Genomic DNA, 12883 nt, shown 5'->3' with positions numbered 1-12883 from the left:
CAGCCACCGAAGATCACTACTCTTGGCAGAAGCCACAGTTTGGCACATTTATAAAAGATGTAAAACAGGGTGGGGCGAAGGGAGACAGAAGCATGAGGTGTCCAGGGTGGCAATGACAGACACCAGACATGCATCGTGCATTTAAGCCCCCTTAGCCCCAGGCCCCCTCCCCAACCCAGCCCAGAGCAGCAGCCCCCACCCCATCCTCTGTCACTGCCCTCAGGCTGGTGGCTTTGCAGAGGACAGGGACCGGGGTGAGGGGTGCTGCAGTGGAGCAGGACAAGAAGCCTTGGATGAATCTGGCTGAGAGGCAGAGCAGTGGAGGGAGAAGGCAGACCTCCCCCACTTGGACATGCGGGAGAGTGGCCCATGGGACCCCAGCAGTGGAAGAGGAGGTGGGCAAACCTTGCAGAAGCCCTACCCATCAGAAATCTAAGGCAAGGGTCCCAGTGTTCCCTCCAACCCCACCCCTTCATGCACACGCACACACAGGTGACACACTCACAACCCTGAGCACACCCCAAAGGGGCTCACACCCCCTGTCCCTCAGGAGGCCCTTGGGAGAGGGCTTTCCCTCAGACCAGGCATAGCCTGAGACAGGTCCTCCCTTCTAGCAGCCGGGCCAGTCCTCTCCAGGGTAGAGAAACAGCCATAGGCTACAGGGCGAGGTGGGCTGGGTGGTGGCCCAGCAGGCCTCTGCAAGCTAACAGAGCTGGTGACCACAGAGTCCAGGTGGGCGGGAGCAGCTAGACTGCTATACCCGCACAGGGGGCCCTGTGCAGGCTGTCAGTGGTCCCCGGGACCCATATTCATAGTCCATGTCTGTGGGTGAGGCCATGAAGGAGCTCAGTGAGCTTCCTGTCTGCCGGTCCCGGAAGCTCTGGATATAGCTCTGTGGGAGAATAAACACAGGTGTGAGTGCAGCCACAGACCCCTGCCCTGAGAGCCACCTCAGGCAGACATCCTCTCCCTGCACCCCCACAAGCCTGAGACTCACCCCAGACGGCTGCAGTCCCAGGACCTCATCACACTCATTGTCTAGCCCTGAGACTCTACCCCATACCATACTTAGTTAAAATTCTACTCAGGCACTTTTCCCCCATCCCAGCGCTGGGCCCATCAGGCTCCTGGTCAGGGGTTATGATGGGTGGACAAACACTAGGCCTTCTAGACCAGGGGTGGGCAAACTTTTTGACTCGAGGGCCACAATGGGTTCTTAAACTGGACCGGAGGGCCGGAACCAAAGCATGGATGGAGTGTTTGTGTGAACTAATATACATTCAAAGTAAACATCATTACGTAAAAGGGTATGGTCTTTTTTTTTTTAGTTTTATTCATTTCAAACAGGCTGGATCCGGCCCGCGGGCCGTAGTTTGCCCACAGCTGTTCTAGACAGTGCCCAGCCCCTGGGGAAAGCCCAGTCCTGCTTGGACGGAGCTTACACACTCCCTTGACCCCATTCGGATTGGAGGGGCTCGGAGTACTCACCGGGGAGAGGACATCTCCATTGAAGCGTTTGATGGGCACTGGCCTGCGCCGATAAGCAGGGTCAGGGGGCCCAGGCCTTGGAGGAGCCCGGGAACCTCTGGAGGGAGCCCTTGGGGGTCTCTTCTTGCGACGTTTCTCCTTGCGCTCTTCCTGCTGCCTTATCCGCATCAGCTGCACACGTCGTCGCTGTCGGCTGATGACCACTGTGAAGGGATGGGCAGAGAAGAGTCTCAGGGGTCCACATGTGTCATCTCCACCCTTCCTACCTGGTGGCCCAGGGCTTCCAGATTCCCCTTATCTGTAACCCCTCCCTTTCCTTTCCTGGTCTCCCACCTCCCAGATGGGAATTCCATTGCTCTTTATCTCTGAAGGTCTTTATGGAAGATTCCTAGACTTCTAGGTACCCCCTCTCCAGCTGTCATCCCTCTCCCAACCCTGAGGTCTAGGTGACTCACCAAGACCAGCCATCATCATCCCTCTACCGGACAACCTCAGCTGCCTCCTCACTGGTTTCCCTTCTACACTTGCCTTCCCCAGTGTTTTCTCACTCAGCAGCCAGAGTGAACATCCCAGATGTTAAATTAGATCATGTCCTCCCTGCTTTAAGCCTCCAGCAGCATCTCATTGCCCTCCTAATAAAATCCAGCCTGGCTGGCGTGGCTCAGTGGTTGAGCGTCCACCTATGAACCAAGAGGTCACGGTTCGATTCCCAGTCAGGGCACATGCCCGGGTTGTGGGCTCAATCCCCAGTGTGGGGCATGCAGGAGGCAGCCAATCAATGATTCTCTCTCACCATTGATGTTTCTATCTCTCTCTCCCTCTCCCTTCATCTCTGAAATCAATAAAAATATAAAACATAAAATAAAATAAATAAAATCCAGAGTCCTCATCATGGCCCAGAGGGCCCACATAATCAGCATCCCTCAGTCTCCACAGTCCAGCCCCATTTCTTCAGCAAGCCAAGCCCACCCCTCTCAGGCACCCACTCTTGCTATTCCCTTTTCTCTAGCTCTTTGCCTGGCTGGTCCCTTATTCTGCAGAGCTCCACTTAAACGTCACCTCTTCCAAGTGGCCTTCCTTGAGCACCTGTCTATAATGGCCTCTGAAGGTCACTCATATTACCCTGCATATCTTTCATATCACTCTGCACAACTGGAACTATCTTGTTTGTTTGCATGTCTGTTAGGGAGGGACCTCTTCTATTTTTGTCTCTGTTGTATCTCCAGTTCTGGAGTGGGCTTAGCTCAGAGCTGCTGCTCCGCGCGTTGTTGTGGAATGGATAGTACCACTGAGGTCCTATCTTCCTTCCCAGACCACGATGGAGTCACCTCTCTAACCCTATTGAGGCCTTCCACTGCTGGTGCGCACAGCTTCTCCCCCCACTCCCCAATTGCTCACCCGCCCACCCACACCCCACTTCTCGTATGACCACCCTGGTCCCTGCCCTCTCACCTTCCGTGTGGGAGTCCCCCTCGGCCGTCACCCGCCACTGCACCAGGACGCCCATCAGGCTGAGCAGAGGCCAAAGCGCCAACAGGGCCCAGCTCCGCCAGCAGAGAGGAGGCACCGGGGCTGCGCGCAGCCGCTCCACCGCATAGCGCCCCAGCAGCAGCAGCTCAGCAAAGTAGTCAGCGGCAGTGGCGATGAGCGCAGCACCAGTCACAGCGGTGGCCAGAGTGGTGAGCGGGCGAGGCCAGCGCAGCGTGAGCAGCGCGCAGAGCAGGCCGCCCCCCAGCAGCAGCCCCAAAGGGCTCCACACGGAACCCGGCTGGTAGTAGGGGGTGGAACCCAGCAGGGCGGCAGCAGCGAGCAGCAGACCGAGCAGCAGCCCCACCAGGAAGAGGCCCACGCTGCGCACCAGCATGGCCACCAGCCCGCACAGCAGCCCGATGCCCAGTGCGATGCCCGCACTCGCCCCGGCACTCAGCTGTGTCTCCAGCACCCGCTCCCGGTAGCACAGCAGGAAGATGACCACCGAGCCAAACAGCAACCCAGTGAGGAAGAGCACTGCCTTGAAGCAGCGGTAACCTGGAGGGGAACAGGCGCCAGTGAGGGGCCAACGTGAGGTCACCCGGCTGCAGGCAATGGGTAGAGGGGTGAGAACGTGAAATCTCAGGGGAACCAGAGGCAGGATACTAAGGTAAGAAAATTGGGGGTCATTGGGGTCTTGAGGGCACCAGTGATGGGGCCACTAGGGTCAAGGGAGGTCAGAGAGATAGGTCACTAGGAGTCACTTGGAAAACAGAGAGACAGACATTGAGATGAACATTTGGTCTTTGAGGGTTAGAGGAGTCAGATAGGTCATTGGACTCAAGAGTGCATCAGTGATAGGGTCATTGGGGTCGTTGGAGTCATGGGGGTCAGAGAAATAGGTCACTGGGTCACAAGGGGATCAGCAATAGAGTCATTGGGGTCTATGAGGGGGGATTGTTCAGGGAGGTATTTGGAAGTCAGAAAGAATTTGAGAGATGAGGTCTTGCAGGGGTCACAAGGCTTCAGAGATATGGCATCATTAAAAGGTTATAAAGAGAAAAGGGAAGCAGGGTTATTAGGGACTGGTTCCAGGAGATGAGGCCTTTGCAGGTCAGGGGGATTGATAGACATGGAATCATTGGGAGTATTAAAGGGTTTCAGGGAGAGGGTAATATTGAGGCCAGAGAAATGGGATTATCGAGATCTTGGTGGGGGAGGAGCAATCAGGCAATGAGTTCCTAGCAATAGTTAGGGGAATGGAGTCAGAGGGATAAAAGGTGATGAGATAGCTGGAGGCGTGGGGTCACTAGGGCTTACAAGGGGTCATAGGGACTCAAAGAGAATTATAGGATGAAATAGTGGTTGTGGAGTTCCAGGAAAATGGAGGTTATAGGGCCATTTGGGTCCATTAAGGGTAACCAGAAGAGTGAGGGACTTGCTGATCCTGAACAGTTGGGAAGATGGGGGTGAAGGGGTCAGGGAGAGCCAACGAGAAAGGTCAAAGAGAAGATTCAATTCTGGGAATGAAGGGAAGCATTAGAATCCAGGAGGTTCTGGAGTCAGAAAGAGGAGCAGGGCATACACAAGTTTCAGAGTCCAAGAGCCTGGGAGTGGGGCATCCAAGAGGGGTAAGGTGGCAGGAAAGCACAGGAGAGGGAATGTCAGGGTGTATTGAGCAACTGCAGAGGGATTGGGTATGGGTATGGATTTGGGTAGGGGAAGGAGTGAGGTAACACAGACTCCTTGGAGGCCCAAATGTATCCTGAACCCATAGAGGGGCACTGCCTCCTGCCCACTCTACAATTGTTCAGCCAAGAGTTTGGGGGTGGAAAGAAAAGGACCATCTGGCTCCCATTCCTGCCTACTACCCAGCCAAGCTAGGGGGGAGGTGTAGAGGCATCAGAGCACAAGTTTCACCCCTCCTCTGCCAAGCCTAGAACCCAGACCTCCAAGCTTCCTTTACACTTCTTCCAGTCACTGATAATGCTCCTCTTGGAGGCTTTCCTTGGGCCTCCAACCAGTAGAGATTGCTCCCCTCTCTGAAGTTCTGCAACTCTAGCTGTAGAGTCACTGGGCACTTACTCCACTAGTCTATCTGGCACCTTCGTGCAAATTAGAAAAAGGTGTGCCGCCCAGGCCAGTGTGGCGTAGTTGGCTGAGTGTCCCATGCATCAAAATATTGCTGGTTTGATTACTGGAAAGGGGACATGCCCAGGTGGCGGGTTCAATCCCTGTTTGGGATGCATGTGGGAGGCAACTGATCAATGTTTCTCTCTCACATCAATGTTTTTCTCTCTCCCCCTCTCCCTTCCTCTCTCTCTAAAGTCAATAAAACATATTAACAACAACAACAAAAGAGGAAGAAAAAGGTACGCCTTCCTCTAGGCAAAGCAGCCTTGTGCCAAGGCCTAGAGTTTGGCAAGTGGAGCATGAGCTGGGTTTCAGGCCCCACTTGCCTATGAATTCAACTCACTTGTATAGGAGGCATCCTGCACAACTGCTCACAGCCACCCTGATTATTGGAGCCTACCTTGTAGGCGATCTTCATGTGTATGACTACTATCTAGCCTACTCTACAGTTGACCTTTGAACAACACAAGTTTGAACTTCACAGGTCCACTTATACATTAATATTTTCAATAAATATACAGTCAGCCCTCCATGTCCTCAGGTTTTACATGCACAGATTCAACTGACTGCAGACTGAAAACAGTATTTTGGATCTATGGTTGGGAATCTGTGCATGCTGAGAACCCACTTAAGTTATATGTAGGTTTTCGACTGCACCCAAACCCTCGTGTTATTCAAGGGTAAACTATAATATGTATCAAGGTGTGAATATTCCAGAAGTCTCTCCCCCATTATACTCTGTGTGAAGGGACCATGCTTAATCACCCTGCTAACTGTTTTCAGTGTCTAGCTAGAACAGTGACCCAAACACATCTTCACCACAATAGCTATTATTTATTGAGTCCCTACTAATTCTCACAACAACTCTATGTGAGGTAAATATCATAAAATCAATAAAAACATATTATTCCCACTGTTCAGATGAGAAAACTGGGCTAAGGCAAATTAATATGCCCAAAGCATCACAATTAGTAAGGTACAAAGCCAGGTTCAAATTGAAGCATGCCTAATTCAAAAAATTTGTGTTTTCTAGGATCTAGACCAGCTGTTGCCAACCTTTCGGACCTCACGGACCACAGGTTGGTGACCACTGGTCTAGATGATATAGGAACATGTGGTATGAAAGAAAGTAAGGAAAGGGAGTCATTCATGCTAATTTTGGTGGCGGTGGTGGGGGTGGGGGTGAAGTTCTGGAGGAGATTTGGAGTGCATCAGGAAAATAGGGAGAGAATGGGGAGCCGAGGTGAGGGATGAATTGGGGGTCTCACCGAAGAAGCAGTAGACGACTCCAAACAGACAGCACATGATGCAGACGAGGGCCGGCAGTGCCTGGTACCTGCGCTCCAGGGGCTGTTCACAGGGTGCACCCCAGAAGGCATCATCTGGTTCAGGGGGCAGGAGCTGGAACCGCAGTGTCGCCACCGTGCCTGGCATAGTGCTAGGAACGAAAGGGAGTCACCCTCCCAGGTCAGCCTGACAGAGAGGAAGCTGGAGTCAAGGAGGAGTCCTGGGTCCCCACCAGGACGGGGCAAGAATGGGAGTGGGAGACCTAGGCAAGGACACGCTGGACAAAGGAGTGGTGCCCACATCGGGCAGCTCCAGAAGCATCGCTAATTGGGGGACAAAAGACAAAGGGAACAAAAGTGTCTGGCTAGAGGGGGCCAGAATGAAGAAGCCAAAAGGGGAACTGGTTGGGGGGAGATGAGGGGAGTGTGCTGCCAGTGAGGAGGCAGCCAGGAGCCTCGTCTGTGGGCGGCTAAATCTGGGATTGTCCAAAATCTACCTGGGCTGGAAGCGACCTGAGCTTTTGAATGAAAGAGGCTGTGCAGAGGCCAGAGGGTCCAGGGGTGCTGGGCGCCAGAGGCCCCAGCTGCCTGGGGTCCAGGAAAAGTCCGTCGTGCGGGGAAGGGAGCTGCTGGGCCGGAGGAACCTGTCTCTGCGCGGCGGCGCCGCTCCGCCTCCAGCACCGGCTGGCACTCCAGTCCCGCGGCGTCCGGGGCCTCGGGCTGGGCCTGGGGAAGGGAAAGGAGCAGGAGGAGCAGGGCTCGGGCCGCCCCAGAGCCGCGGCCCCATGCCCCGAGCCCGCCCGCGGCCTTTGGTGCTGATGGACAGCTCCGGCCTCGGCTCCTGACGTCACGCGGGCGCATCATTCGGGCCGGGGCGGGCTGCCTCTGACGTCATCCGGGACGCACCAACCACGCCGGGGGGAGGTAGGGGGCTCCGCCCCCGGCGTCTCCCTCTCGCTCACTGAGGAGGGGGCACTTCCGGGGGTCCTTCCCCTTTCACCTCCCCCTTCTCCTCCCTCTCCGGTAGCCGGAGCCCGAGACCCCACCCCGGGGGCGGAGCCCTCGCAGTGACACGTCGGACAGCGGCGGCGGCGGCGGCGGCGGCTTCCGTACCGAAAGCCGAGACCCTGCGCGATCCTGAACGGCGGCCGGAGCGGGATTGGAGCGCGGCGCCGGTGGCTTGGGCTCGGCCGCCAGCTCTGCTCGGCGGGGTGGGAGCGGGCCAGCCGTTTGGCCCGGGGCCTCCGGATCCGCCCCCTCCCCGGTCCCGCCCCCTCGGAGCCTCCTCCGGCTGCTCTGGGGCTGCTCCCGGGCTGGGGCCCGCGGTCCGGGCGCCATGCGGGCATCGCTGCTGCTGTCGGTGCTGCGGCCCGCAGGGCCCGTGGCCGTGGGCATCTCCCTGGGCTTCACGCTGAGCCTGCTCAGCGTCACCTGGGTGGAGGAGCCGTGCGGCCCGGGGCCGCCCCAACCCGGGGACTCGGAGCTGCCGCCGCGAGGCAACACCAACGCGGCGCGCCGACCCAACTCGGTGCAGCACGGAGCGGAGCGCGAGAGGCCGGGCGCCGGCGCCGGGGAGGACTGGGAGCCGCGCGTCTTGCCCTACCACCCCGCACAGCCGGGCCAGGCCGCCAAAAAGGCCGTCAGGTAGGGAGCAGCCCCGCCAGCTCCACCCTGGGCACCGGCCCGGACAGGCTCTCCCGGGACGCCGCCGGGGCCGGGTCAGGCTCCGGAAGGAAGAGCCTGGCCGGCCAGGAAGTCTTTGGGCCGGATGACTTCCGATGGCCCTGCTTCCCCGGCCGTGGAGCCGTCTGAGGCCCTCTCTGGGCTGAACCTACCCGGTAGGCGCTGTGCTAAACCGGCTCCACTCCCTGGTCCCCCAAATCTCCTCTGAGCTCCCTGGCTGGCTGTTGGTTTTAGAGAAATGATTGGTATGAAAATGCATTTATAGAGAGAGAGAGGGAAAGAAAAAGGATAAAGCTAGGATTTACCTGGATCTCTTGTTCCTGGGTGGGACGCCCCGTGATGAGGTTTGTGGGAGAGAAATGATGTAGCCATCCCACTAATGCCTCCCCAGGAGTTGAAGTCATTCTCCTAGGCAACCCTGAGTTCAAATTCCAGTTCTGCAACTTACGGTCTGTGTTATGGAAGGCAAGTTACTGGAACTCCTGAGCTCCAACTTGCCCTTCCCCCAAACACACTCAATACACCCCTATGCCATCTATTCCATTACATCATTTCTGTGATGTGTTTGTGGTGTAATGGCATATTTATATAGAAATAAGTACTGTGCACACGGTGTGTAGAGTACCTGTGGGTCAAGCATTTGCCTAAGTGCTTGAAGTAGATACAGTCAACCCCATTTTTCAGATGTGGCTACTGAGGCTCAGATGCGCTAAATAACTTGCTCAAGGGCACAACTACTAAGTAGTGAAACAGGGAATCAGACCCACAATATATCTCTCATATCTGCATGGATATTACCATCTCCCAAAAGCACTACGTAGGCAAGACTAACATTTTACTTAAATTCACATGACACCTGGGAGAGACATGTTATTCTCATCCTATTCATAGGTGAGGAGACAGGCCCAGAGAGGACATGACCTGCGGAAGCCTATGTATGCTGCCTCCTGTCTTCCTTAAATGTTTTTAAAATATTGATCTTCGAGAGAGGAAGGGAGGGAGGGAAGGGAAAAGAGAGGGAGAGAGAGAAATGTCAACCAGTTTACCTCCTACATGCGCCCTGACTGGGGATGGAGTCCACCGTCTGACTATGTGCCCTAATTGGGAATCAAACTTACTGCCTTTTGGTGTAGGGACGACGCTCCAACAATTGACCCACATTGGCCAGGGCCCCATTGTCTTTATTATTATTATTATTATTATTATTTACTTTTATTGATTTCACAGGGGAAGGGAGAGGGAAAGAGAGATAGAAACATCAGTGATGAGAGAGAATCTTTGATTGGCTACCTCCTGCAAGCCCTCTAATGGGGATCAAGCCCACAATCCAGGCATGTGCCATTGACTGGAATCGAACCCGATACCCTTCAGTCTGCAGACGGACGCTTCATCCACTGAGCCACACTGGCCAGGGCCTCCTTGTCTTTTTGATAATCTTGTGCCTTCTCCCCTAGGACCCGCTACATCAGCACGGAGCTGGGCATCAGGCAGAAGCTGCTGGTGGCAGTGCTGACCTCACAGGCCACGTTGTCCACTATGGGTGTGGCCATGAACCGCACACTGGGGCACCGGCTAGAGCGTGTGGTGTTCCTGACAGGCTCTCGGGGCCGTAGGGCACCACCAGGCATGGCTGTGGTGACATTGGGCGAGGAGAGGCCTATTGGCCACCTACACCTGGCACTACGCCACCTGCTGGAGCAGCACGGCAACGACTTTGACTGGTTCTTCCTAGTACCTGATACCACCTACACCGAGGCCCACGGACTGGTGCGCCTAGCTGGCCACCTCAGCCTGGCAGCTGCTGCCCACCTCTATCTGGGCCGGCCCCAGGACTTCATCGGCGGAGAGCCTGCCCCAGGCCGCTACTGCCACGGAGGCTTTGGGGTACTGTTGTCCCGCACCCTGCTGCAGCAGCTGCGCCCCCATCTGGAAGGCTGCCGCAACGACATCGTCAGTGCGCGTCCAGATGAGTGGCTGGGGCGCTGCATCCTCGATGCCACAGGGGTGGGCTGCACTGGTGACCACGAGGTGAGAAGATAAGCCACCCCACTGGTGCCTCCTATCTGAGCTTGTGCACGTCCCCTGAGAGGCAAAGGGGTGGTTGGAGATACAGGCCTGGATTTCCATGCCAGTTTTGCCCTTTTCTATCCCTATGACCTTGGGCAAATTACTGAATCTCCTGAGTGGCAGTATCCTCATCCACACCAATGGAAACAATTATTGCTCAGGGTTGTTATAAGGATTAGAAAAAAAATAAGAGAGCTTTGCACATAGTAGGTGTTCAGTATTGGCAATTATTATTTTATTTGAGCCTGAGATAGGACGCATACCCATTTCCTAGATGAACTAGCAGAGGCTTGACCGAGGTCACACACAAGCTGACAACCAGCTAAGGTACTTAAAACCACAATTCTGATTGCAAGTCCACAACAGGTCATAGGGTGGGGAAATGAGACACACACTAGGAGGTGAGGGGTAGAGGCTGTTCCATCATTCTTCCCTTTATGGACCCCTACTCTTTCTCTCCCCAGGGAGTGCATTATAGCTACCTGGAGCTGAGTCCTGGGGAGTCTGTGCAGGAGGGGGACCCTCGTTTCCGCAGCGCCCTGACCGCCTACCCTGTGCGTGACCCTGTGCACATGTACCAGCTGCACAAGGCTTTTGCCCGAGCTGAGCTGGAACGCACATACCAGGAGATCCAGGAATTGCAGGTATGATCTGGGCAGGGGGTAGGGTGGCAGGTCCTGTGAGGTCTTAGAGATCCCAGGGAAATAAACTATGAGCACTAGAATCAGAACGCATCTGCCTCCTGTCCCTGTTTCTGTCTGTCCATTCTGAGAAGCCCCTCCAGAAACCCCCCTTGGCTCTCAGGCTGCCTCCGTCTGGGGAAAGGATAAGTAGGGGCATTGGAAGGCAGACGTTGGCAGGGGACAGGACCCATCCCAAGTGGCACCTGCCGTCTGACCAGTCCCCCAGCTGGCCCCTGGGGTCTCTGCCTTGCTCACAGTCTGTTTCTCCAACCCAGTGGGAGATCCAGAACACCAGCCGTCTGGCAGCTGATGGGGAGCGAGCAGCCGCTTGGCCCGTGGGCATCCCGGCACCGTCCCGCCCAGCCTCCCGCTTTGAGGTGCTGCGCTGGGACTATTTCACTGAGCAGCATGCTTTCTCCTGTGCCGATGGCTCGCCCCGCTGCCCTCTGCGTGGGGCTGATCAGGCCGATGTGGCCGATGTCCTGGGGGCAGCCTTGGAGGAGCTCAACCGCCGCTACCACCCAGTCCTGCAGCTCCAGAAGCAGCAGCTGATTAATGGCTACCGTCGCTTTGATCCTGCTCGGGGTATGGAGTACACACTGGACTTGCAGCTGGAGGCGCTGACCCCCCAGGGTGGCCGCCGGCCCCTCACTCACCGGGTGCAGCTGCTACGGCCACTGAGCCGCGTGGAGATTTTGCCTGTGCCCTACGTCACCGAGGCCTCACGTCTCACTGTGTTACTGCCTCTGGCCGCGGCGGAGCGTGACCTGGCCCCTGGCTTCCTGGAGGCCTTCGCCACAGCAGCTCTGGAGCCTGGCGATGCTGCAGCCGCCTTGACCCTGCTGCTGCTATATGAGCCACGACAGGCCCAGCGGGCAGCCCATGCAGATGTCTTCGCACCTGTCAAGGCCCACGTGGCAGAGCTAGAGCAGCGTTTCCCCGGCGCCCGGGTACCCTGGCTCAGTGTGCAGACAGCCGCCCCCTCACCACTGCGCCTCATGGATCTGCTCTCCAAGAAGCACCCGTTGGACACGCTATTCCTGCTGGCTGGGCCGGACACGGTGCTCACGCCTGACTTCCTGAACCGCTGCCGCATGCACGCCATCTCCGGCTGGCAGGCCTTCTTTCCCATGCACTTCCAGGCCTTCCACCCAGCCGTGGCCCCACCACAGGGCCCGGGACCCCCGGAGCTGGGCCGAGACACGGGCCACTTTGACCGCCAGGCGGCCAGTGAGGCCTGCTTCTACAACTCTGACTATGTGGCGGCCCGAGGGCAGCTGGCAGCGGCCTCGGAGCAGGAGGAGGAGCTCCTGGAGAGCATGGACGTGTACGAGCTGTTCCTCCGCTTCTCCAGCCTGCATGTGCTGCGGGCGGTGGAGCCGGCGCTGCTGCAGCACTACCGGGCCCAGACGTGCAGTGCACGGCTCAGCGAGGACCTGTACCATCGCTGTCGCCAGAGTGTGCTGGAGGGCCTGGGCTCCCGCACCCAGCTCGCCATGCTACTTTTTGAGCAGGAGCAGGGCAACAGCACCTGAACCCACCCTGTACCCCAAAACCCTGGCCTGGGGGCGCTTCTCCCCAACTACCTGGAGCCACCTGTCAGCCTCCCTGGACAGGGCTGGCTGGCCACAGCCTCAGACTCCAGGACAGCCCACTGGCCTCCTCTCTGGCTTTGTGGGGGCTCAGGAGAAGCCCCGCGGGAGGTGCCCTCAGAGCCACCCCTTCCTGCCCCTGACACTGCTGACTCAAGCTGTGGCCTCAATATTTATGTAGTGCAGTCGCCTGACGCCAGGCCTGCCTCTAAGTCCAGGGGCTGGGCTGTAGATGACTTGTTGGGAAAGGGGGGAGCTGAGAGGAGGAAGTGGGGTATCTCCCAGCTTCTCCCCTGAGGACCCCGATGAAGCTCTCTGCCTTTAATAAACTGGCTGAGTGTGGACTGGTGATTCTGGGTTTTTGAAAGGTAGGCAAGGGGCAGGGAGAGCTGACAGTGAGGATGGAAACTGTCCCGGCTGGGCCTGGATTTCCTTTTCCTGGAGACCAAGTCCTGCATATGTCCAGCCCCGCCCCAGCTCC

General features: G+C 56.9%; 2 protein-coding genes across 5 annotated transcripts; one reads left to right on the top strand and one right to left on the bottom strand.

Moving 5' to 3' along the window:
• Nucleotides 1–24: 24 nt before the first annotated feature.
• TMEM198 (transmembrane protein 198) lies at nucleotides 25–8478 on the bottom strand. Of its 4 annotated transcripts, none has more exons than XM_059703287.1 (6): nucleotides 8366–8478; nucleotides 6875–7103; nucleotides 6360–6529; nucleotides 2941–3516; nucleotides 1489–1691; nucleotides 25–892 (listed from the first exon to the last, which is right to left on the bottom strand). In XM_059703287.1, exons 1-6 carry the CDS (start codon nucleotides 8430–8432, stop codon nucleotides 755–757), a joined length of 1383 nt encoding a protein of 460 aa, XP_059559270.1. In that variant the 5' UTR covers nucleotides 8433–8478; the 3' UTR covers nucleotides 25–754. The 4 variants fall into 4 exon arrangements, with proteins under 4 accessions (XP_059559270.1, XP_059559269.1, XP_059559273.1 ...); XM_059703286.1 differs by lacking the exon at nucleotides 8366–8478 and adding an exon at nucleotides 7491–7610; XM_059703290.1 differs by lacking the exon at nucleotides 8366–8478 and having other exon boundaries at nucleotides 26–892; nucleotides 6360–6564; nucleotides 7022–7101.
• Nucleotides 7366–12746, top strand: CHPF (chondroitin polymerizing factor). The gene is made up of 4 exons (XM_059703285.1): nucleotides 7366–8021; nucleotides 9515–10088; nucleotides 10592–10771; nucleotides 11086–12746. The coding sequence occupies exons 1-4, from the start codon at nucleotides 7714–7716 to the stop codon at nucleotides 12343–12345; spliced, it is 2322 nt and encodes a 773-aa protein (XP_059559268.1). The 5' UTR covers nucleotides 7366–7713; the 3' UTR covers nucleotides 12346–12746.
• Nucleotides 12747–12883: the final 137 nt, after the last annotated feature.

The sequence above is a fragment of the Myotis daubentonii genome, chromosome 7 (assembly GCF_963259705.1).
Source record: "Myotis daubentonii chromosome 7, mMyoDau2.1, whole genome shotgun sequence".
Taxonomy (NCBI): domain Eukaryota; kingdom Metazoa; phylum Chordata; class Mammalia; order Chiroptera; family Vespertilionidae; genus Myotis; species Myotis daubentonii.
The sequence above is the reverse complement of the archived record's forward strand: the minus strand, read 5'-3'. Positions and strand labels throughout refer to the sequence as shown.